Source organism: Dysidea avara, chromosome 10 (genome assembly GCF_963678975.1).
Source record: "Dysidea avara chromosome 10, odDysAvar1.4, whole genome shotgun sequence".
Lineage (NCBI taxonomy): Eukaryota > Metazoa > Porifera > Demospongiae > Dictyoceratida > Dysideidae > Dysidea > Dysidea avara.
In genome coordinates this window covers 9090256-9115754 of record NC_089281.1, presented here as the reverse complement: position 1 = coordinate 9115754, position 25499 = coordinate 9090256, and the positions used below count along the sequence as shown (strand labels likewise).

The following is a 25499-nucleotide window of genomic DNA, read 5'->3' as shown; positions in this document are numbered from 1 at the left end:
CTTTCTATCTCCTTCCAAGAGTTTATCGATAAATTCCATCAGCCCATCTTGAGGTATCCTCACTGTACTCAAGAGTATTTGCCAATTTCTTGTTGGCTGCCTCCAACTTGATTCAAAACTGTATGGGCTTACCTGTTTTTTTTTGGTGATTTTCTATGCGAATTACCATTAGATTAATGTTTGCAGAATAATATGGTATTCCACTACACACATGTTGCTAGTAGGAAAACATTATCTCTATCTATATCTAAAATTTTGTGATGAAGCAGATCAATCATAGCCAGTCACATTAGAGAACTACCCATTTGATCTGGTGTACGGTATATGCTATCATCCAGCAATCACACACTACAATACAAAATGAGAGTCCTAGATGCGCTAACAAGTTTTTCGAGCGATGTACACACTTCCCTCCACCATACTACAGCAAAAAGACTGCAGGCAAGATACTTTCTGCAAGCAAGATGTACTCTGCACACAACAAGGTCTTCTGAGCTTTGTTCAAGTACTAAAAACACACATCTACTCTAATAGAGAATACATGATGGTGAATTACAAATTAATCCACTGAGAGATAAATGCAAATCATATGACGTAATTATACTCACTTTTATGCATAAGGAGGCCATGCAGAAGAAATGGAAATCTAATAGAATGCATAGATACTCTAATTGAACACACACCAGCAGCAAATTACTGAGGAATATACACTTCTGCTAATGTGATACTGTACTGTAACCAAGACAACAAGTCATCATTTTAAATATTATAGGTAAACAACACAACAAAGCCACACAATGCCACTAGGAAGAAACAGAAATTACAAATGAAAAATCTAATGAACCCTATCCACAATGTGACAGCTAACAAATTGGACGCGTTAGTTGGGGGATGCATGTATTGACAGAATGGAGGTTACGAGAGATTTTCAACTAAACGAAGGTTTTACTGACATTATTTGTGAAGGTACAGTGGTGGTAATGGGCTGAGAACATGTTTAATTATGTCTATCGTGTTTTTGTAGAAGACGAGGATGATTTACAGCCAAGAAGTACTGTACAAGACGAACCTCAGGGTATCGAATCTACTGCCTCTCGATGTAAGAAGTACCTTGCATCACCAGCAGTTAAAGCCTGGCGAGGGTTCTATTGTGTTCCGCTATGTCGGAGCTCTATAGGAGACAAATCAGAGCGAAAAAGACTTGGAATAGCACCTGTCTCATTCCATGCTTTCCCTGATCCCAAGACACAGAATGGAAAGGAGTGCATTACAAAGATACGTAGAGATCTTGGGCCAAATTTTAGAAAAACAAAATATACAAAAATCTGTTCCTTGCATTTCACACCACAGGACTTTAAATATAGTGAGTTGCAACTTTCAAAAGTAGCTGTTTCTCTGCACCAGCAACAATATCTAAGACTGGCAGATCATGATAAACCACCTGAAGTATCAAGTTGCCATGATTTGAAGGACACCATAGATGCTTGCACCACATCTGATGAAGCTGACATGAAAGTTCAGAAAATGATGTTACAGGTGGAGGAACTGAAAGCTAAGTGTCAAGGACTGGAAGAAGAAGTTGAGAATCTGAAAGCCATTCGTCAGGAATTAGAGGTGGAAGTCAAACAACTCAAGGGGATGGTGCGAGAAAGTAAAGATGATGCAACACAGCTACTTTTCCGTTTGGAAAACATTAAGCAAAAGCCAAATTTTATACAGGATTCCCTAATTTTGACACATTGTTGATTTTTTATGAGGAGGTACTGAAAGATGATGCTGAGGCAATGCGGTTCTGGAAAGGAAAGGAGTGCTAAGATAACTTTGAGGAGTTTAAATGTGGACGGCCAAGTAAACTATCCTTACTAGAACAACTTTTCATGACTTTAGTGCGACTACGCTTGGGTTTTCCTGAGCTGGACTTAGTTAACTGGTTTGGTCTTTCACAATCATTAGTGTCACGTATCACCTTGACTTGGATTAATTTGATGTACCACAATTTTAAGGTTCTCATGTGATTCCCATCTTGGAGTGTAGTAAGTAAACACATGCCAGGAAAGAATATCCGAACACCAGGATCATAGACGCAACTGAATTTGCAATAGAACGTCCTTCATCACTGATAAACCGATCTTCTACATTTTCAAGTTACAAGAACAGAAATACCGTTAAAGTATTGATAGATATTACACCAAGTGGAGTCATATCTTTTGTGTCTCAAAGTTACAAAGGTTCGATATCTGACAGAAGATTGGTGGAGCATATTGGACTCCTGGAATGCTAGAACCAGGCGATGAAGTAATGGCCAATTGAGGTTTCCTTATTCATGACCTCCTTGTCCCAACAGTAGTCAGACTGAATGTTCCTTCATTATTGCAATCTAGCTTGCAGATGCCACCAGAGGATGTTGTTGTAACTAAAAAAAAATTGCACAATTAAGAGTGCATGTAGAGCAAGCAATTGGACGAGTTAAAGAGTTTCATATTTTACAAAACATTCAACTTCAGTCTTCCTTTAGTGTATATTAAGTTCCAAGTTTAACTTTATACAGCACCGCATAATAATTCATTTAATACAGTAATTTTTTGTTAACTGAATAATGTACTAAATGCAAGTGTACTAATACTAATACAAGGAAATCTAATGTACTAATACAAGTTGCAGTAAGCTACTAAAAAACGATTGTTAAGTATCTATCTGAACTGTTAAATCATAGAGACTGTGACCGTTGTAGATAATCAACAATTGATGAGGAAGTCCAACTCATTGGTGGATAATGGATTAAAAATTCCTCCTTGCATTTTGGGAATAGGGGGTGGTTGACAAGGAAATCTGCGAGCATAATAAACATCATCTCTTGCAGAAGTTAGCACTACTATGTCTCTTTTAAGCCCAATAGCTAACAACCGAGCTTCTAAGTCGCCTCTACATTCACAAGGATTAAGAATCACTTGCTTTCTTTCCAACCATTGTGCAGATAACAAACCATCCTCTAAACACACTGCAGGATATTCTGACATTGCTTTGAGGACCATTTTGTCTTAAATGTCCACTAATGATTTTGCAACTTTTACTACTGCCATCAATAAAACCAGCTTGATGAGCTATGGCGTGATACAGACAACTGCCACCTCCATAAACTGAATGTTTCTCAGATTTAAGTCATGTGATCCAGTTAGTTGATCTTGATTGTTCTTCCTCCTGGACTCCTTCTCCTTCTCTAGAAGTTGTTGGATCATCTTTTGGTCCTTCTCAGATTTCAGATGATGGAGAACAGTCCTAAGTGGCAGTGAAGTGTGAAGTGATTTCCAATTCATCAGTCTCAATAATAGCTTTATGTATGGAAACTGGTGGAACAGGAGCGATCATGGTTACAGACTCGGCTTTTGCTACAGAAGTGGTCTTTGCTCCAGAAACTGGTGGAACAGTCTTGGCCACAGAAACTGATTGAATAGTCTTTGCTACAGAAACAGGTGAAATGGATTTTGACGAGGAAACTGGCGGAACAGATATTGTAACAGAAACAGATGGAGTGACTTTAGTTAGAGATGCTAGTGGAATGGTTGATACTAGCGGAGTGGTCTTCGTTGCAGAAACTGGTGTAATGATTTTGGTTACTGAAACTGGCGGAGTGTTTTTTGTTGCAGAAACTGCAGTTGCTCGTTCTATTCATTTCTGTCTCTCCAGTTTCAGTACCTCTATCCTATCTTCAGCAACAGATGGAACATCTTCATCTAACATTTGAAGAAAACAGGAAGTCCCATACCTTGTTAACATGGATTTTGTTTGGCTGGCCTTTTTTTCTTCAGTAGCTGATTGAATAGCTTCATCTGCAGCATTGATGTTGTGTTGCTCCAGGATAGCTAAACGGTTTCTGAGATTTCTTGCCTTGTTTGGATCAATAATTCTCCTTGATGTAGGTCGACAATCCCAGGAATTTGGACTTCAGATCTCTTTTCTGTGCCATATTCTTTCTTGCTTAGTACCACTTCATCAGTTGGTCAAGGCTCAATATGTTGTTTCTAGGTTGGTTCCATCTCTGAAGTCTATCTGTGCAACCTTTCATTTCATCATTGTATAAGCCTAAATAAATGTACTCTTCTAGGCAATGCAGAGTTGCTGTTACATGGTTGCAGCACCCGGATAATCCTGCTGGACAAGCACAGTGTGCACTTACAACATGTGCGGTGGATTCATAACAGTAGTGTACACTCAGTCTTTCCGCATAGATGGTAAAACATTCGACCTGATACACACATAGCCGGGCTTGTGTGGAAATGTGTGATACTTAATGTCCTGTACATGGCCATCTTTTTAAAAAAAACAAAGGCTTTTTCAAGTGTTCTAGTATACTCAGTTGGTACATCTTGATCACAACATATCTGAAATGACTCTTCCTCATTTGTACTGTCTTGATTTTTTCCACAATTTCTTCTAAGTGACTGATCTTCTTTAGGGATACCTTTCGGTCAACTAAGAGACAATAGATGGTGCTAAATGTAACTTTAGGTGACTTGTATAGCTGTGAAGTCCATTGAGGATCATCATATGTTGGAAGGGCTCTAAGCAAATCATACGATAATGGCTGTGGTGATAACATTGAAGCCAGTTTCCTCTGACAATTGCCTCCTCGATCTGGATCTACTAGGTACTGATCCCAGCCATACTTATATAGCAATTCACCCTGCATAATAACAGCCATGTTAATTCACATTTGCCTACAACTGTATGGTTTAAACTAGCTGTATTGTTTATTTGTAGTAAACAATTAAATAGCTGCTGTACAGTACTTTACCTTTTGACAAGGTCTGGCTTTTTTTCTGTTACTGGTGCTCCACGACATGCCAACCACCTTTTTAGCTGTTGAATGTCCATCTCGTGTGGGTGTTAACCATTAAAAGATGTACCATCAGGTACATCGTTTTCTGTCAACACCATAATATCATCTTCATAGCTGTCACCGTTTCGGTCAAACTGATAGTCATTCTCGGCCCAGCAAAAGTTACGTGTGCCTGAACAAAACAAGCGTGAACATTACTTGTTATAACAACTGTACTTTCGCCAGTAAAACCTTCATTTACATTTAGCTGAAATTCACTCGTAACCTCCATTCTGTTAATACATGCATCCCCCAACTAACGTGTCCATTTTGTTTCGTGACATCAGCTGTGGTTATTGTGGATAAGGCTCATTGAATTGTTATGATAATTAGTACTAACCAGTAGAACTGTTTGTGGTGATATGCAAACAAGCATCTGGAGATGGAAATCTACAGTAACTCTGACAGTAGAGCTTGTCTTGCTTGCAGAAAGTATCTTCTTGCTCTACCAGTAGAATTGTTTGTGGTGATATACAAACAAGCATCTGGAGATGGAAATCTACAGTAACTCTGACAGTAGAGCTTGTCTTGCTTGCATAAAGTATCTTTTTGCTCTACCAGTAGAATTGTTTGTGGTGATATACAAACAAGCATCTGGAGATGGAAATCTATAGTAACTCTAACAGTAGAGCTTGTCTTGCTTGCATAAAGTATCTTCTTGCTCTACCAGTAGAATTGTTTGTGGTGATATACAAACAAGCATCTGGAGATGGAAATCTATAGTAACTCTAACAGTAGAGCTTTCTTGCTTACAGAAAGTATCTTCTTGCTCACAGTCTTTCTAGCTGTAGTGTGGTGTAGGTGAAGTAGCTGGAAGTATGCATCGCTTGACAACTTGTTACAGGCACTCCGGTTAAAGTTCTGCTAGCTTGACAAGATATGCGACCTGCAACACGAGACGTATGACACACTCATTGTCGCACCCTATAAATGTCTCCTCCTACAGGCTTACATGATGGGACACACCTTGTGATATATATGCCAGACCACCTTCATGAGAACTACATAAATACTCAGGCTGCACAGCAGTGTTGATTCCACAAATTCAATGAACACCTTACTAACTGTGACATATCACTTTTTAATAAGCAAGTGCATTCACATGTCAGTCAATAAATCGGTGTGGATGTCACTATAATTTTGGTGACAAAAAATACCCTGAAGTGTAACATCTATAGTAACTTCACGAAACAATACTCACAAGTGTGTACACATTTTGTTATGGATAACATACACCTGACACACTGTTGAAAGAATCATGCTGCAAGATACATGCATAAAAAAATAATTTGTGTTTACTCCTTGATCAGTAATATCAAGTCCATTTATATGCATCAATCAATCAGTTTAGTGTATAATAATGTGCTGATACTACTGTATATAGTACTCACAAAATAGTACACATATTGGTTTTAGCAACAAGCTCATTTTTGTGCAGATAGAACTAGTACATCATTAATTTCTCATGTGATCCACCTCATCATTGATTACTAAATAAAAGTTCTACTAGTCTGATAATTAATCAACTCTTTGTTGTGTAGAGTCCTGACTGCCCTCTGTTCATCTCACTACTGGAGCTACACAGCGACAGAAAACAGTGTGCTGATTTTATCCTAGATCGTGCCCATGTTGTGTCACTCCAATTAATGCCCAATGACCGAGGACAGCTAAATGAAGAAATTGACAAACAATTTGTTGTAGGGTAAGGCTTAGCATCTTTCAACAAAAGAATGAATTCTTATCCCATATTCTCTCACAGAATAATTCGCTATCTACTCATCAGTGCCAAAGTGAAGTTTTCAACAGCTGGTTGTCACGACTGTGTAGAATTGTGTGATACGTAAGTTGTGGTACTTCTAGGTAGTACTATTGATGACATGTTATCTGTAGTTACCTTAGTCGGGTGGACCTATTGAAGATGTTTGTGTCTTCCAATTACAAAAAGATACCATCAATACAAGAGCTAACCCAGCAGGATTCTTCAAGGTAATTATGCATTGTAATTAACTTTGTTTTGCCTATCACTATGTTGAAACTTGCATTTTATGATTTAGCATTAGTGGGATACTGTTTAAAGGGTATTTAGTTCACTGGATTTCACTGGGTCAAGGTACTAAAGCTATTGATGAACTATTGATAAACTGTACATAGGCACTGCATACATGGTGTACTTGTTATATGATGCCATAGCGTGTGCGCGCTTTGTTAGAGTATATCTCAGACCTTCTTTTATAACTTTCAGGCGTATTAGAGACCAGTTGTTACATGATGACCGGTTCAGTCTAGCAATGGAGATCTCAACTAAGTGTAACCTTGACACCACCGGTGTGTGGGCAGCATGGGGTATGTCTTGGCTTAAGGTTGGAAACTTTGAGAAGGCAAGGGAAAAACTAAGACACTGTTTCATGGTATGAAACACAAACCTGCTATATCTTGTCTACAAAGTGTTACTCCCCACAGCAAAACCTTCAGTCTATGGGAACATCGTCACAAAATGCTGCGTTACTAGGGAGAGTTATTGAGGCAATAGAATCAGCTCCACTGGCATCTGTACATGAACCACATGATGACTGGTCTGCTGTCATTCATGCTGCTGTGATGCTACTAGAGGTATAACCCACATTAGGAAAGCACAGTATTTATGGTGTTGTTGTTTTGTGTAGAAACAAGACCAATGCTTTTTGGACAAATATCGGTATGACGAGTGCATGTACTATTTGAAGAACTACGGATCACAGTCTGCTAAGGTTTCATTTTTATTCAAACATGGATTTGTACAGAAAGCATGCAAGTATATACTGGAACAGGTAAGTGTATTTAGTATGTATGTCTGTACATAGGTTTTCAACACAATGAAATCTGTTTACCAAGTGGTTTTTTTTTACTAAGCTGGTTACGTAGACTATATAGTACTATTTTATACCCTTAAAAAGGTGTACAAAAAAGCTAGAGTGTAAAAGTTGTGAAATCAAGAAGAAATGGCTACAGGATCAGCTTCCACTCTATGTAATAGTTGTAACACGGGTATGAGGGCTTTGCCTGATATGTATGCCTGACTGCCCGAGTGCAGAGGGCATACATATCAGGCAAAACCTGAATGTCTCATCAAGAGTACATAATAAAAATATATTTATTATGTACTCTTGGTCCCGTGATACAACTAATATGTAAACTTATCAGGCTGATAGCCTGTACAGTGCGATCATGTGTACTATACACGTTCTGAGTTAAATCTGATATGTTGTTTGATAGTCTTCATTTCTTTTAATTTAGCAATGCTCTACCGACTTATTTTTGGAGGCGCTACTTATCCCAGCATTAAAGAGAGGCCAGTTTGAAGCCATCAAGCATGAACTGAGAATGTGTGACCCTTCACTGAAGTTATGGGAGCCCCACCTGGTAGCTGCATGTCGATATTTCAGCCGACGACAACTCTTTGCTATTTTGTATGAGATGCAGATCTTTATGAAGGTAGTATTGTTGTGGGGTGGATGCTGCATTACTTTAACTTGCATACCGTTATGTACTTTACATAAAAAACTGAGTATGCATGCTATTACATACAGGTATCCTATTTTCATTATTATACATCTGTGAAGGGAATCTTGTGAAGTTTGTAACACTTCCGGGTTTGCCTGTTTCTCTTTGTACAATTAATGATGAACATATTGATTGAAAGTCGCTAGCAACCAAACTAAGTCAAGTTCTCAGAGTTTCTTTCCAAACTACAAGTGTGCTTCATGGGCTTAGACAACCACATTGGCATTTCTTGCTGTATAGGCCTTTCACAAATATGGCCATCCTGAGTGTCACAAGTGTAGCAAGTGCTAACAGTTCTTGTGCTTTTATGGCTGCTCATACATCACAAACCACAACACCTTTTCAGTACATGCGATAGGATACTCTCCTCAGTATATGTACTGTGCACTGTACTATGAACTCTTAGCCTTCTTTATTGAACTGTTATATTTTTTTTATCTAACAGGATTTTATTCGGGCCAGTATGACTTGTATCAAGTTCTATACTGGTTTTTCTGGCAAGCTAACCAGCATCACCGACCTGTATAACAGGATTGCCTATTTGTATAAAGCAGAGGAACACCTGAAGGCCTACCAAGAAACAAAAGCAGCTAAACCAGCAACGGACCTACGAACACACTTGGCAGCACGACTAGGTGCTTCAGGTCATGAAGAGGGACTAGCTGTCATGGCTTTGACCACTGAAGAAATAGTTAGACACATTAGCAGTATTAAACTACAAGTGGAAGTGACTGAGTATCTGTATAAGTGTTTCACCAAAAGAGGTAACTTGACATGGCTGAAATCACCTGACTATAATGTTGATGCTAAATGCATCAGTTTTGCTTGGAAAACTATTCCATGTGTGATGTATCACTGTGTACCCAATACTATCCATTTTTAAACATAACATTATTTCAACATGATTAAGGCGGACTGCAATCAAATGTTAAACCCCAAAAAGGCAAAGGGTTTGCCGACACTTTATGCAATTTACTAATTCAACATCATTCAAGATAGCTGCAGTCAAATTTTAAGCCCAAAGAAGGCTTGCCTTATAATGAAAACATTGTATTTGTGTAAATTGAATTAAGTATGGACATTCATGTGTGTGGTTAGCTTCATTATTATTCATTCAATCTCAACTCATAAGTCACTTAAGGCATAATCATGAAGGTTATGTTATGGTGGTGTTTCTTTATGTCCATAGGAGCTCGAGGTGGTTCAGTTCCCATGGTAACAGTACAACAGACGCAACAACCTGCTACATTGTTTGGTGGTACACCAGTGAGGTCCCAAGTTGCCTGCCAGGTACTGTACAATTGTATACTGATGTGTGTAGTGTGTGAGGTGATTTTCACATTATGGATTGTGTTTGTATACAACGTACCACACCTTTTGGGAAGAAAATCCCTGCCTTTATTTATAGAGGTTTCTTTTAATGGGTCCCTTAAAAGGTTTTATTTTAGTCTTCTGAATTGGTAATTTAATAAGTCATTTTGTGGTCACAAGTTCATACACATGTTGATCATATGATTCACAACAATATGTCATGTTGTATTACCATTAGGTGCTCCTGTGGTCCTCTAGTATTGATGTTGGATTTCCTTTAGTCATCAAAATACTAAAGGTACATATTTCAATTCCTCTATTCAACTGTTATTATTACTGAGATTTTCTGTTAGGCATTTTACTTGCCCCGTGGTAAGTTCTTTAGTCAAGTAGCCAGCATGTTGACAGCTAATGGCCGCACTGATGATATACACCATCTTCTGGAGTGTGTGAAAACCAACGACCAAAATCATGCCATGTACACCGATGATATTATCTTAGCTGCTGTTAAAGAATTGGCAAAGACGCCAAATAACGAGGTACTTAATAATTATTGTCTTCTTTACTTTTGTTCCATATTATCAAGAGTCCATAAGTATGGACTCCATATATTATGCAGTCTCCACACTGTATTACAAAACTGTGTAGATACAGTAGAACCTCAGTTATCCGGGTCCCACTTATCCGGATTCTCGGTTAAACGAACTACGGAAATGACTGCTCTATTAGAGTAATGACTGTTCTATTAGGGTAGTTGATACTACTGAATTTAAAAAAAATGTTCTTTATGCTATTTTAAGGTTATTTGTACACAGTTTCAGAAGTACAGGCTTTTCAGACTTATGGACCACCTCTGGTCCCAAGGGGTTCGGATAACTGAGGTTCCACTAGTGAAATGTACATACCCAAATGCTAAGCTTAGTACAAGACACATTTTCATGTAAAAGAGATTTGAGTAGTAATATGTATTAGTGATATATATATTGAAATATCGTGATAAAAAAAATTATATCGTGATATGATATAGAATCTTTATATCATGATATAAGCTTAGGTATATATTTTAGCTATAATTAGAGAAAAATGTACCCAAGATGCCATTGTACACTGTACTTTTTTTTTTGATAAAAGAGCTTGCAATGTTGTATGCTAATCATGTACCATGTTGTATTGTACTTGTACATTACTGCTACAAGTGTTATCTGTGTAAATACACTAGCTGAGTGATAAGTTGTATATTGTGATATATATCGTATTGTGATATGTTGTGTGCAATAATTGTGATAGGAAAATATCCTATATCGTACACCACTACTATGAATTATTGCACTTCTTGAAAATTTTTTACCCTTTGATAAATAAGTAGGTGCATGTTGTGCTACATTTAAAGCACCAGACACAGGATAGGAGTTTCATAATTAAATTATAGGTTCTTTGTACCACAAAACGCATATATTACTATCAAAATTGACCATGCGACTTATTTTAGTTTTAAGAAGTTTAATGTGGTGCGAACTGAATTTGACATAGTAATGCAGAAAACCATACAGGTGTATGTAGTTGGTGTACAAAATTTGACATAACAGAAACTTAGTAAGCATAAGGTTGACTAGAGCTGGGGGATAGTACGAACATATTGGAATGGCAGAGGAGGTTGGATGCGCTATAAGCGTTACTTAAATATATTGCTCTTAATTGCATTTTTTTCTTTGGTATTTCACACTACCCTCAATAGTTGCAATACTAAACTGAAGAACAATGGGGTTCACAGGGGTTCGTTAGATATTCAGATCGTCCTTCACGTAGGCTATGTACTTTGTTTTCTCAAAGCACTTGAGATTCATGGTGAAATTAATAAATTGTGATTTGATGCATACAACTTCCACCAGACTTGTCATGTACATTTTCTATAATGAAACAATGACCCTTCACTGCGTTACACTGAGATCGCTGTATTACCCTCCTCAATAAAACAGATTTTGTGTAATTTATTTTATTGGCGCTTTAAACCCTGGCTTTGTTACCAGCCAAATCAGCGGGATTTGCTGGGGTTCACCATGCTGTTAGTTTTAGAAATACATAAACTTTCAATTGAAATATAGTTTTAATAAAATTGTCTTGAAATGAAGAATTTCCAATAAAAATGTACAGCTCACGTGAACACATCCAACCTCCTCTGTTGGAATAATATTGCTATCACCATTTGTTTGAAAATTGATATAATTGACATCTAAAAAATTCAAAATATACTTTTAAAATCAGTATTAAAAGTCTACTTAGTCTTTAGCCAAATACATATCGATAAGGAACATCCCTACTTTGAAGGTAATAAGTAGAATATAGGTAAATTTTCACTATCATCAACAGTATCTTACTATTGTTCTAAAATTCACTATTACCCAGCCATAGTATTCACTTTTGCACAAATTTGCTCTCCATAAATTAACCAGGAAGCAGAAACATAATTAAATTTAATGTCCTTAAGTACACGAAAAAATTTGGAATTTTCACCAAGAGTAGGGACTATAGCACATCGATAAAAAGTACTGAAACAAGTTGGAGTAGTCCATGATATTAAATCATAGTAAAACAATAAGAAGTGTTATATCCCTACTGTGCTTCATGTACTTATTTGTTAACTTTTTTTGTAAATAATTTTATTATGACTGGTGAACCCACGCATACCGCATCTGAAATGACACCATGCACCAGCTATATCAATTATCGTCTGAAAAGTGAAGTATCCATTACGCTTCGTTGTCAGCTATGTTCAACCCGTTACACAGCATTTCGAATCAAGAACTGTTCGAAAAGCACCTCTATAATCCACGCACACCAAAAGAAATAGTCCCGCATGCCCCAACTATATTAATGATTGTCCGAAAAGTGAAGTATCCATTACGCTTCACTGTCGGCTATGTACACAGCAGTACGAATCAAGAACTGTTTGAAAAGCACCTCTGCAATCAAAATAGCCACTATGAAAAATAGGGACGATTTCCGTTATGAAGGGAAGCCATCACGTGCTACTGCCAAATCGACACCTTTCGCTGTCAGCAAAGATGACTGGGACACAAAGGAGGACACTGGTAAGTCCATGAAGAATGCATTGTACGTACTGCGGTATGCCAAAAGGCACCTGTTGGGCCAAAGTGACATCGAACAGTGAAAACATCAAGCCCATAACCTTAGCCATTATCGAGTTACATTTGTCTGAAGGCATCAGTCAATCAGTCAGTAGAAAATTCTGTCAAATAAAATATTCCATAGCAACTTGTTGAAAGTGTTTCCGGTCGATCTGAAAGCTTGTTTGGGCTTAGTTTTACCTAACCAATACTGCCTCATCGTCATCAGGGAAAATTGAGGCTGGTGATATTATTTCGTAGGTCACACCTATTCCTTTGTGGCCCCTACTATACAGTTACTATCGTACTATATGATTTCAGTTCTGTAATTCTTTAATTACTAAATTATAGAACCAAAATATAGAAACAATTGTACAACCACAATTAAATGTTTCATGTGTAGCCAAAAAGATTGCACATCATTTTTATAGTATGTAAACACTATTTATTTGACACAAAGAGTAAAGTACTATGTAAAATTTCTTTATAGCCCAAAGAGATAGACAAATTGGTGTTTTTACTTAACAGTGATGTTAGTAAGGTGAGATTATCTTAAACTGTACAACACACACATCACTTTTCCTCATGTAGATTAATGCATTTATACAATGCGGGAAGCTCAAGTCAGCCTACCTCACCGCCATAAAGGGACGCTATGTGGAAGAGGTGAAACGTATTTCCACCATAGCAACCCAGGCTGGCCAGACAGCCATTAGGGACATTTGTGACCGATGGCTACAAATGAATGCATCTGCTAGAACATAACACAATTTTGTATAATGGATTTAATTTTTAATAAAAAAGAATGAAATTTTATTTCTTGTGATACATATTAATCTGGAGTCCAATGATGTATTAGTAATTGCTTTTCTGTCAATAAAGTGAGGTAGTGTGAGTTGTTGATGCTGAATGGCTTAATGTCCAGTACTGCATCAGGCTGTATGTTGATCTGTTGTAGTTTGGCAACTGTGTTGATGTCCCAAATATGTACCTATAAAATAGAGCATTTGGATAAGGTACGTAGCATGTGAAATAAAGTTATGATACAATATGCACAGCTGTAGCAAGTACTCAACCACCACAGTGGAGGCCTGGAAGGTTGTAATCCTAAGGACACCTTGCACTTGTAGTCAGGACACCTTTCTAATAAGGGCACCAATAGCCTTATATGGTGTCCAAAACAAGCAGTTCCATTGTAGCTTATTGGCTAACAAGCTGGGTCTCCCTAATTTCATTTGTACATGAAAGAAATACCAAGACAACTACCCAATCACTCATAAAACCTACAGCACTAGTCCATTACTTTTCCTTGCTTGCTGGATTGTTGTTACAAACTTCAATTTCATAACATACAGCACAGGCTACACCCATCACATACGATTAACATGCACACACAGAAATACAGTTACTCTAAAGTCTTACAGAATGAGTAGCTTCGTCACCATATGCTGACAGCAGTGCACCAGTCTGGTCACCATTAGGTTTGATGAATAATGATGATCGTGACAGTAGCTTGCATTTTTGGCCGCCAGTGAAATGCTGAACTATACGACAATTGACTGCATTATCCCCAGTCTCTATGACATTGCTGTAGAGTTGAGACATCTGATGAGAGAATAGTCACACATGAGATGTGCTATGAGTATAAACAAGAAAATACAAGAAGTCAGTTTGCTTGGTTAGTATATGATGTACTATTGTACTTCAACTAATGGAAAACAGATTAAACATATTAGTTTCCCAGCAACTTAATGATACTTTACAAAGCCCACTTATAAGAGACCTCAGAGCAGCACATGGTAACTGTACTTCAAACCACAGCTGTTATCAAGTAGTAACCTGTGCCACAAATTTGCACTTCAAAGGCTTGAAGCTGAATAGCACTGAATTTTAAATAATAGATCATATGATATTTTAAAGTTCGATTAGGGATCATAGAAATGAAACAAGGGAGGTTGCCTACACTTGAGCTTTAATTGGATGGCTGCAGGTTCGAGGCTGCCCAGGTCCAGTCATGGATTTTTTCCCCCTTTCTCCACCTTTTCAAACACACTTTCTGTAACAACTTTAGACAGGCTGAAGGACCAGGTGTCCTACAGACCTTCAGCACTGGTGCTGTAAAGCCTTAATAATTAAAAAAACAACAACTAGTGGACGTTAAATCCTTACTTCAGTACATACCCATGACTGAATTAGTGATTAAATGTCCACTAGTATATCTGCAGGTGTAAGTGACCTCCCTTGTTTCTATACTTTTATGATCCCTAATCAAACCTTATACTTGTTTGTTTACTTTTTTTTGCAACAGTATTATTACTGGTGAATTCACGTATACTGCATTAGAATGGTGCTGGGCTTATTGTTTTTGTCTCAATGCACCCCCCAACTATCAATTACTGAAATAGCAAGGTGGCCATTATGCTTCATTTTTAGTTATGTTCAGTCTGTTACACAGCGTTACAAATGAAACACCAGGAGAAGGATGTCTGCAATCAATCAGTCACAACGGAAAGTCGAACGATTCCCATCAAATGTAGGGAAGCCATCATGTGGTACTACTGCGAATTAGCACCTTGTGCTGTCAGCTAAGATAAGATAAATGGGACACAAAAGGAGGACATAGGTAAGCATGCATTGTATGTAGTGTGGTTTGTCAAAAGGAACTAGTCGGGCTGAAGTGATGTTGAACAGTGAAAAATCAAGCCCCATAGCAGCCATTATTGAGTTACACTTGTCTGAAACTGTTTCAGGTCATATTGAAGGCACTGCCAAGACACCATGAAGGTATTGTGAGGCTGTTTTAGGATGATATTTTTGGCCAGAAAATCCCAAACCTTCGTGATCCCAAACATACAGTACTATCCCAGATCTCCATTCCTCGATAATCACACAGTACAGTAGAACTGTATATTAGGAACATTGAGTAAGGACATATGTTGTTGTTTTTTTCCAGATTTTTTTTCTAACTATTTACAAGTCATGTAATGTATTGTGTGAACCATTCTGAGCAAGTGTAATTAAGATTTGAACTATTGCACATCAAACTCGTACACATGACTGTGTAACAAGGAAGAGGGGTATTCTACAGATAACGGTTTCAGTCTGTAGTTCTCATGGCTTCCAGTAAGTATGAAAGTTGCAAACATTTACATGAGTGAGTAGCCAAACACTTCAAGGCTATCCACAATAGATACCACCTTACAGCTAACTAATACATTAGTTTCTCTTTCTTGATATCTATGCCATCACATGACATGGTAAAGAAGGGTGGAGATGTTTTGAGAAAGGAAATCAAAAGTATGGTAATGTTTATAGTAGTTTTATGGTAAATTTCTGCACACTATCTTGTGCAGAAAAAAAACACTTTTACAGTGTACCTTATTACAAATCAAACATAGAGACTTACAACATGTCTACAGTGTGGTTGCCTCATGGATGGCCTGAATGAAGCAAGACAGTGTCTGGTTAAAGGCTCAAATGATAAACTGGTGCAGGAGCCCTGTAATGCAGCAAGACTATGTGGAGTATAATTATCAGATTTTCTCTCCCAAAATACAGCTCCTTCCAAAGTACCAGCTAAAACACCTTCACACCTATATATACAAAATGAAAGCTTACTGAAGTCACAATAATATAAGGATTCTGTTTCCCCCACATTCTACACAACACAATATGTTTGGACTAGAGTTGTCAATGTCATAGAATAGCAGACAATTTAAATATGATTTTCACCCACCCAAGATTCGATGCTCTGGATTGTGAGATGTGACAGAGTGAGGTTATGGGGCACAGGCTGTGCTGTTGCTTCATGCAGGCAACATGGCTAGAAGTGTTTCGGATGTCGCATACAATCACAGAACCGTTCTGAACACCGCAGTAAAAGTAATTGGAGTTATTTTGGTTCCAGCAACATGACCATACAGGTCCAGGCATTTCATAGCTAGGGGATATATAGAAACACAATAAACATAGATACTATAGTATGCACGCTGTGCTGCACACACACACACACACGCAGGGCTAGAAGTACCTTAATACAGTTGTATTACTTAACAGACTAGTCAGTTTAGCACTCTTGTCCATTCCAACAGTCAATACAATTCCTTGATTATCATGATTGAGATTGAATGCAACATCTCGGAGCTTTGCTTGGTGTATTCCAATATATTCATGAACTTTTAATTCGAGGCCACTGATCTAGACAAAAAATTATACAATTATAATTATTCATCACACTCAATACATCTCCATAAATATTAAGTCAGGCTCAAATACAAACATGGGCTATATTATACTGTATTTACTTGTTTAAATGCCGCAGCGTTTATTACCTTAGTTCCAAAAATCGATGCGGCAACTATTCAAACTGGACCACCACTTGATACTCGTGAACGATGTTTAAGCCATTATTTTCACAATCGATTGTGGGACCACTCAAGTGCGGCAACTATTAAAGATGCGGAATTTAACACGGTACCTACTGTATATGCTTAGAGTGCACATCTGTTAAATGCCGGCTGCTAAAACTAAGCTATAAAGAAAATAAAATGCTTGAGTAGTGTTATACTAGAGCTTAAATCAGATAATATGCTTCAATTTGTGATTTATTGTTGTAAGTGAAAATTCCAAACTTTTAAATTGATTATACAAAACACCTCTATAAGAGGTCTACAGAACTTGACTTACATAAGGAAACAGTTGGGGTATACAAAAGTGTCTTTCAAGGTTTCTATATGTATCATGGCTAACTGAATCAGCATCAAGTGTCTGACACTTAAGTAATGAAGCCTTACCTGTGTGTGATTACACTACCTGGTACACAACACCTACATCAAAGCCTTGTAGGTGTTATTGTGTATACAGAATTAATATAGCATGCATAACATGTGTCACTGTGAGCGATTGTGTAGTGTATGACATACCTTGACAAGTCCATATCCACGGAATAATTGGTTTGGTGATGGCTTGGAGACTACCAGCATACCAAGAGTGCTATCATAAGCCATCACACGGGCTCCTCCTTGCTACAAATTCAGAGAATAAAATCCCACAAAGACAAATAGAATGGAATAGTGGTACATATAATCATGGGAATGCCAGGAAAGTTGATACTACCTGACCACATCAATGTGGTGTGTCAAATTATGTCACAAGTAAACATATTCACAGAATTTCACACTCCTGCTTTTCTTTGAAACAACACATAAACCACAATGGTTTTCTGCTATTGAATTTCTTGGTATTCCAATAAGCATATATAATATCACAACATTTAGGTGGACTGATGCACATGATTACAGACACATATTAGTCAGACTGACAGCAATGTAACTCACAAAAGTGTTCTATATATCGCAAGCCAGGTATGTACTAGCTTTATCATTCAATTAGTCTTGCTTCAAATTTTATAGACTAGAGAGAGGCCTAATATCCAAAATAAAAGGCTCAAATTTAAGCCAAGCTTTGAGGAGGTATGACATGCCATCACTTCTTCCTGATGCAAACAAGTATGTTGCAACAATGTCTTACCTGGTACCTATGATAGGAAATTTATCTTTTTCTAACTAATGCTAGCTAGCCTATTTTATTACAATAACTATTACTTTTATACCGGCTGAAGCACATACAAAATCTAAAGCCACAGTAATTCTACTCTCCCATGACCAGACCCTACTTTTGCATGTCACCTATTGATTAGAGATTATAAGTGCCTGCTGTGATTGGAAAGCATTTATAATCTCTAATCGATAAATGCCTAGGTCTGCATGGCCACACAAGACTAGCAACCCTTCATTAATAGAACCACCTCTAAATGAAGTGGTCCTATTGATGAGGTCGTGAAACACATCTTTAATAGCTTGGGGCCTACATGTACTTTACATGACCACTATGTCAAGGTAGTAGTCATACCAGCTACACATAACATTACACATGCAACATGCTTGTTACAGTTTGCCCACATGTGACCTTCTAAACCTGAATGTTATTAGTGTTACTTATGTGCAGTTAGTGCATGTATGTTAAATGCACACATGAGTTGGACACCATTTCCCTGCATGTGACATACACATTATATATCTAATACCCAAACACTACTGACTTATACTAGAAAACATGTGGGGCAAATAGCCTTTTCCTACCAAACCACTCTATTATAACGATTCATACTAGAAGTAAATAGCAAGTGATTCTAGAATCTTGTGCGTGTAGCTTGCATTTGTGACATACATGTTGCTGGAGCATGAATCTATGTGCAACATGTATGCCCTGCCTGATACTTGTAGCTAACCATCATAGACAGGTACAGTAATATCAAGAGTAAATTATTTACTCTTAGTATTATACTAATGCAAATTCTGTAGGAGGTCAAATACAATGGAATCTGTCTGTCTAAGGTGGTTGTCCCTTAATTTGGACTTACCTTTCTAGATTGTCACTGCTTTTAAATTCTATGGTTTAGTGACCTTTTATGCAGTGGTCAGTAAGGGCAGATTCAACTGTATGTGCATGCAAGTCCATACTAGCATGTGCTGTAGTACATATATGCTTGCACTAAACAGATGATACCAAGAACTGCATTATAACAACAGTACTGTTGCTAAACATAAACCATTGTGGCTTTTTATATATAAGATGCCTGGCCACTTGTTTGTTCCATGAAATGTTATATTTTGGGGTATGTTTCATCATCTGTCCCTGCATAGAAGCTTTTTGTTTTCCAGTGTAACTTAGAGGAGGCGTTCACAGGGCTATGTGATTATAGGATAGGTACAGTGAAACCTTACTTAGCTATCAAGCAAATATAGTACTTACCAATGCTATTTCAATATTTTTCAAGTGAAAATACTTCCCATTGGCAACTGGGTCAGCAGAACCACTGTCATCTGTAGGATCATGTGATGCAATTGCCCCACCTTCTTTAACTGATGACAATCTAGTAAAACATATACACAGCAGTAAAAAGGATTGTAAGCTATCCACCCACATCACACATACAGTATGTAGGTGATCAAGGTATTTCATCATTTCTCAAAATAGGTACTGTAATTGTTGCTGTGGAAGATGACCAATTAGGTATTAAAATATGCACATGTTTATGATCAAAGTGCAAAGTTTGGAGCAAAGTGCAAAGTTTCACATAGCACCATGAAGTTAACATCATACAGTCAAAGTTTAACATATACTCTAACTTTATGCAGGTACCAGATGTGATATTTACGGTATGCTGTACGTAGGGTTGGGAGGTATTTAGGTATTAGTAGTTAAAAGTATTTTTCAGATACCGTTGTGGCTTTCTAAAAATACCGAATACCGAATTTAATGTATTAATTAAAATTTTGGTGGTTTAGTGGTGGCTACACATGAAGTCAAGCCCCATACAACCATGTGTTTATGCTGTGGACAAGACAAACCTTAACTTTGTGGTACAATTGTCATTTCATTTTTTCCTTTAAAAGATAACTTTCACTACTAGCACAATGTGGGTATAGTTGTAAATCATAGCTTACCCAGGTTTTTAAAAAGTGTACTATATAAAGGTATTTAGTGATACCGAGGTATTTTTTCTAATACCGTACCGTTCTTCAAAAAAGCAATACCGCCCATCCCTAGCTGTACATGTGTCAAAGAGAAGCATACAGCATAGCAAACAGGATGAGTTTGATTCATTGGCTAGCTGTATGTTGGCAAAGCAGAACGTAAACTTTACCACAAAACTTTGAACAGGACTTAATGTTGTTGCTAAGTAGAATTTTTAAACACCAGTGTGTATGCTTCAGCTAGTTAAATCATAGATATACGACTCCTAATAGGTATTGGAAACAGCATTACGCACCAGAAACAGGCTTGTTTCGAAAGTTACTGGTGGTTTTTGTAATTTGTATTCCCCTAATGAAGTACGGGTTTTGCGATAGTGATTTAGAATCTAAGAGCAAAGTGTGCTGCAATCCTACTAGCTTTGTTCCACAGTTTTGGCATTAGATTAAAGCTTGAAAGACAAATGAGTGGAGGCATGAGTGAAAGACAAACGGTTACACAAGACAGCAGCTGTGCAGAACAGAAACATGACGGTACAACAACACCTAGCCAAGTTGTAACCAAGAAAATACACAGTATTTAAACTAGAGGTGTGGCTTACAAACCATACTGTTCAATTCTAATGACCAAAAGGGGCTCTAAAAAGCCATGTATCGTTGATACCAGAAGGTGTACACAGCTGCTACAGGAACAGAAACATACCTTGGTGTAGAAACGATACCGAAATGGCATGATATGACGAGTTTCTCCTGCCGGAAAGGCCAGTCAGTGACTTCCACCAAAGCAACCTGTATTGCTCAACCTTAGAGAACTTTCACATTCTACTAAAGCTACACTGATAGTCTACAGTAAAGAGAAATGTTGGTCTTTTCATGCTCTTCAAAGCGGTAACAAGTGAAACGTGCCTCGTACCTAACCAGTGACCTCAATTGTATAGGTAGTATACTAGGTGCGTGACGTTTCCAATCCCTATTAAGAGTCGTATATCTATGGTTAAATGCACCCCCAAGATACTCCACTTCGAATTCGAACAACCCTCCTGGCTATGCCCCTGATCTGACTGACCAATGACATGTCACAAAAGAAAGAGAGAAGGCAAAAGGCTGTATCATCTCTCATTAATTTTTTTGTGCAAAACAGTCTGCCTTTTGTGCAAAACAGTCTGCCAGCACAAGAGTCATGTATATTCTTTAAGATAATTTTCACAAATTTCCTGGGTTGTACAATATAACAATATATCATTATCGCGATAAAAGCATGAGACAATAACTGTATCGAGGCTATTTCTACACATCATGTTATATTGCTTACAACATTAATGTAATTGCCTCACAAAATGCAGCAAATTATGAAGCTATATGCAGTGCTTATAGCTTAGGAGTTGTTTATGGGATGATTGCAACAATGCAAAACTTGTACATATGAATATACCATGATTTTTCTTATAAGCATATAATATCGTGATAATATCGATTATCATGATAAATGCTTCATGATGTCGTGGTGCACTTTTTAAAGTATTTCCCAACCCTAGACTCGAGACATCTTCGCAAATGTAAATGCAATGACAATTAAGGAAATAGTTTGGTAGGGTTATGTGATGATTAAAGAGTTATATTATTGCACTCAGCACCCTTAAAAGGGTGAAGCCTTTCTTCTGTCACTTATAAAATAGAGTGCAAGCATGCTTTGTTGAAATATTACAGAATTAAGTACAAATATGCCTTCTAAACTGCATGTATAGTGTAGTCTTGAGATTAGGGTTGAAACGATCATGGTTTTTTAGTATCCGAGTACTCTCTAGAGTTAACAATCAAGTGCTCACAAATACTAGCTATTTGTAGTCATATCCATTTGACATGTTTCTTAAACAGTTTACAGCTTTTCAAGTAACAACAATGATACACACACTGTATTAAAGTACTGATGTTAGTGTCCCTGACAAAAAATATGCTAGTCAAAACTCTATAGTCTTCATTGTGTCACTCCCTGACGATAAATACATCATGCGAGCTGGGTCACGTGATCTTAAACAAGTACTCAAGTACCAATTTTACCATCTGAGTACCAAATCCTTAAATGAATACTCTCCGATTATTTCAGCCCTACTTGAGATATGCAAATCTAGCTAATCATTTTACTAATTCGTCACTCCCAAAAATGGTATACTTACCGTTTTTCTAGTTCAGCAACTTTCTGTTGCAGTTTACTACATTCTGCTTGAGCCAGCTGATATTGAAGCACAGAATGGGCTTCATCTTTCTGCAAGCTCAGTGATCTTGATTTCTCCTCCTCCAACTCCTACTGGACAAATACATGTATTCAAGCGTCAACAATTAAGTGTTTCAACATGCCTTTAGTGCTCTGTCTCTTTCTGTGGTGTCTACAACAGAAATGGTCTTTGCATAAATAAGTCGAATATCTGCTCTCTTTGCTTTAGCATTACACTGGGGACATTTTCCACCTGAGCCCTTCAGCCACTTTTCTACACAGCTGGGATGTAAAAATATCTTGTGATGTATATACTGAACACTTGTGCACAAACACAAACATACATATGCATACACACGTATAAATGTACACGCACAGAGCAAACTGTGACCAAACCTTTGTCCAAACAAGTGTCCACATCTTAATGATGCTATTCGATGAAATCCTGAATTTGACCATGGTTCTAAACAAATTGAACACAACTGGCCCTATGAGTTACCACAATAGAGTCACCCACAATAATCAAATAAGTGTTAGTTCTCACCTCATCTACTTCAACATCATCATTTTCCTGAACTTTTCGCTTTTTGACTGGTCGGAAATCATCATCATCTGCTCCTTCAGTTGACTTAGTTGTTTGGAACCTTTCAACACCTTCAGTTGGCTGTACAGCATTGTCATTTTCTTCTTCTTCAGTAGAACTATCAACATGTTCATCAGCTACAAGTCTTGTGTTTGATTCCATCACAGTGGGGTTGATTGGTGAATTGGGAACAACAAGTACATTATTAAGTGGCTGAGCCACATGGTCATCATCACTTATTACAATAGCATTGTTTGCCGTTGATGCTGTTGTGTCATTCATCAGTTTCGTATGCTAACAGTTTCATGCAAGCTCAGATATATTTCTTAACAGTGTGGCTCCCACGAAGCGCTCAGTTATTTACTAATGTCACAACTAATCATATAGACATACTGACTCACAGTGAACTGAGAACTAGCTACGGATAAATCCCTAGCGACATGAAAAAAACATTTGCGCCAATTTGAATTCGCACGCACGCACGCGCAATACAATTATGCTTAGTCAGCGGGAAAAATTGAATTACGTTGGTGATAAAAGCGTTGTATTCTTATTGTTTTACCCTTCCCAAACAACCACTCTTTCTACTAAGATAGCAGGTAATCTAGTTCAACTTAAAGGGTCAGTCGTAAGACAACCTATTTTCTTGCGTTTTACTTCATTTATTCTCCTAAATGTAGACAATGTCTATGGTACAAGAGCACTCACAAGCAGATGATTCAGAAGACGCTGCCGGACCACTATTAATACAGAAACTAGAGGTAATAGTTGTTCCTACATGATTCCTTTAAAGTACTGCTCTTTAGGCTCATGGAATAGGAGCTGCTGATGTGAAGAAGTTAGCAGAAGCTGGATACCACACTGTTGAATCAGTAGCTTATGCACCCAAAAAGGCCCTTCTTTGCATTAAGGTATTTAATATCATTTAAGGTACCCCAGGACATTTTACACACGTTACGTAACAGGGAATTAGTGAAGCTAAAGCTGACAAAATACAAGATGCTGCTGCAAAACTGGTCCCCATGGGATTCACGACTGCAACCGAATTTCATCAAAGACGTTCAGAGATTATCCAGGTTACCACTGGTTCAAAAGAACTTGATAAACTACTCAATGGTAATAATAATAAAGCTGGGAATAAAAATTCTCACTTTGTGTTGGTGCCTTATTTTTCTTTTTTCATCTCACTGTTGATAGGTGGGGTGGAGACTGGTTCTATTACTGAAATGTTTGGAGAATTTAGAACTGGCAAGACACAGTTGTGCCATACTCTAGCTGTCACTTGTCAGCTACCAATTGACCATGGCGGTGGAGAAGGGAAATGTCTATACATTGATACTGAGGGGACTTTTCGTCCTGAAAGACTCTTAGCTGTTGCAGAAAGGTGTTTAACAATTATGGCAAGTGTATACTTCAAACAGTATTTTGCAGATATGGATTATCAGGACCAGATGTCTTAGACAATGTGGCTTACGCAAGAGCATACAACACTGATCACCAATGCCAGTTATTATTGCAGGCTTCTGCCATGATGGCAGAGTCTAGGTATGAATTTTACCAACTTATAGAATTTGCGTTTTGTATTATTTGTTGTATAGATATTCATTGTTAATAGTTGACAGTGCTACTGCCCTCTATCGAACTGACTATTCTGGACGAGGGGAGCTTAGTGCAAGACAAATGCATTTGGCTAGATTTTTGAGGACATTATTACGACTGGCAGATGAGGTATTAGTTTTTGATAGTATGAAAACATTGGCTTTACATATTTACAAATAAAAAAAATCAATTTTAGAAAACATTGTAATCTTTATTTTTATTTTTTTTTGCAGTTTGGTGTTGCCGTAGTTATAACCAATCAGGTAGTAGCTCAAGTTGACGGTGCATCTATGTTTGCAACGGATCCAAAGAAGCCAATCGGTGGAAATATAATTGCACATGCCTCTACAACCAGGTATTTAAAAAAAACTTACTTAGCATTTTTTGCATTTTACAAATTCTTTTGCTTAGACTGTATTTGAGAAAAGGACGTGGCGAAACTAGAATATGTAAAATATATGATTCACCATGCTTACCAGAAGCAGAGGCAATGTTTGCAATTAACCCTGATGGCATTGGAGACTCCAAAGATTAATTTTAAAAATATATTAATCACAAATAAATATTCCAAACTCTGCTTATATACCAAATTTTCTTGTTATGTATTATGTGCTTTTGTTGCTGTATTGTAAAAATTGTTATTGTGGTGCAATATTATAACTCTTTTGTACAATTTAGCAAACGATGTTTTACTAGACGTAATCGGAAAAGGGCCTAT

General features: G+C 37.5%; 3 protein-coding genes across 5 annotated transcripts in view; 2 read left to right on the top strand and 1 right to left on the bottom strand.

Moving 5' to 3' along the window:
* Positions 1-13678, top strand: part of LOC136268295 (uncharacterized) — a 27215-nt gene extending 13537 nt beyond the window's left edge. Inside the window, exons 26-38 of one of the 2 annotated variants that reach the window (XM_066063588.1) lie at positions 6418-6578; positions 6636-6716; positions 6767-6862; positions 7119-7284; positions 7337-7486; positions 7540-7683; positions 8150-8347; positions 8862-9180; positions 9606-9706; positions 9966-10025; positions 10081-10266; positions 13343-13393; positions 13444-13678. In XM_066063588.1, coding sequence (XP_065919660.1) covers positions 6418-6578; positions 6636-6716; positions 6767-6862; positions 7119-7284; positions 7337-7486; positions 7540-7683; positions 8150-8347; positions 8862-9180; positions 9606-9706; positions 9966-10025; positions 10081-10266; positions 13343-13393; positions 13444-13617 — 1887 coding nt within the window. In that variant the 3' untranslated portion in view covers positions 13618-13678. Of the gene's footprint in view, positions 1-6417; positions 6579-6635; positions 6717-6766; positions 6863-7118; positions 7285-7336; positions 7487-7539; positions 7684-8149; positions 8348-8861; positions 9181-9605; positions 9707-9965; positions 10026-10080; positions 10267-13342; positions 13394-13443 lie in introns of those variants that run through there. The other variant, XR_010706968.1, reaches the window with a different exon arrangement.
* Positions 13623-23675, bottom strand: LOC136268298 (E3 ubiquitin-protein ligase rfwd3.S-like). The gene is made up of 11 exons (XM_066063597.1): positions 23144-23675; positions 22996-23087; positions 22743-22881; positions 22562-22689; positions 19666-19786; positions 17775-17876; positions 16883-17049; positions 16589-16792; positions 16259-16445; positions 14275-14457; positions 13623-13843 (listed from the first exon to the last, which is right to left on the bottom strand). Exons 1-11 carry the CDS (start codon positions 23462-23464, stop codon positions 13685-13687), a joined length of 1803 nt encoding a protein of 600 aa, XP_065919669.1. The 5' UTR covers positions 23465-23675; the 3' UTR covers positions 13623-13684.
* Positions 23646-25478, top strand: LOC136268301 (DNA repair protein RAD51 homolog A-like). Of its 2 annotated transcripts, none has more exons than XM_066063601.1 (9): positions 23646-23781; positions 23863-23943; positions 23989-24093; positions 24148-24298; positions 24380-24566; positions 24614-24727; positions 24781-24910; positions 25015-25136; positions 25193-25478. In XM_066063601.1, exons 2-9 carry the CDS (start codon positions 23866-23868, stop codon positions 25314-25316), a joined length of 1011 nt encoding a protein of 336 aa, XP_065919673.1. In that variant the 5' UTR covers positions 23646-23781; positions 23863-23865; the 3' UTR covers positions 25317-25478. The 2 variants fall into 2 exon arrangements, with proteins under 2 accessions (XP_065919673.1, XP_065919674.1); XM_066063602.1 differs by having other exon boundaries at positions 23650-23803.
* Positions 25479-25499: the final 21 nt, after the last annotated feature.

Excerpts from the sequence above, each read along its gene's own strand:
- LOC136268298 (XM_066063597.1), bottom strand. The coding sequence starts at position 23,464 with ATGAATGACACAACAGCATCAACGGCAAACAATGCTATTGTAATAAGT. Across the intron at positions 17,050-17,774 it reads GTGGATATGGACTTGTCAAG|ATCAGTGGCCTCGAATTAAA; the intron begins GTATGTCATACA and ends TTTTTTGTCTAG. Across the intron at positions 16,446-16,588 it reads TCCAGAGCATCGAATCTTGG|GTGTGAAGGTGTTTTAGCTG; the intron begins GTGGGTGAAAAT and ends TTGTATATATAG.
- LOC136268301 (XM_066063601.1), top strand. The coding sequence starts at position 23,866 with ATGTCTATGGTACAAGAGCACTCACAAGCAGATGATTCAGAAGACGCT. Across the intron at positions 24,299-24,379 it reads ACTTGATAAACTACTCAATG|GTGGGGTGGAGACTGGTTCT; the intron begins GTAATAATAATA and ends CACTGTTGATAG. Across the intron at positions 24,567-24,613 it reads CTCTTAGCTGTTGCAGAAAG|ATATGGATTATCAGGACCAG; the intron begins GTGTTTAACAAT and ends AGTATTTTGCAG.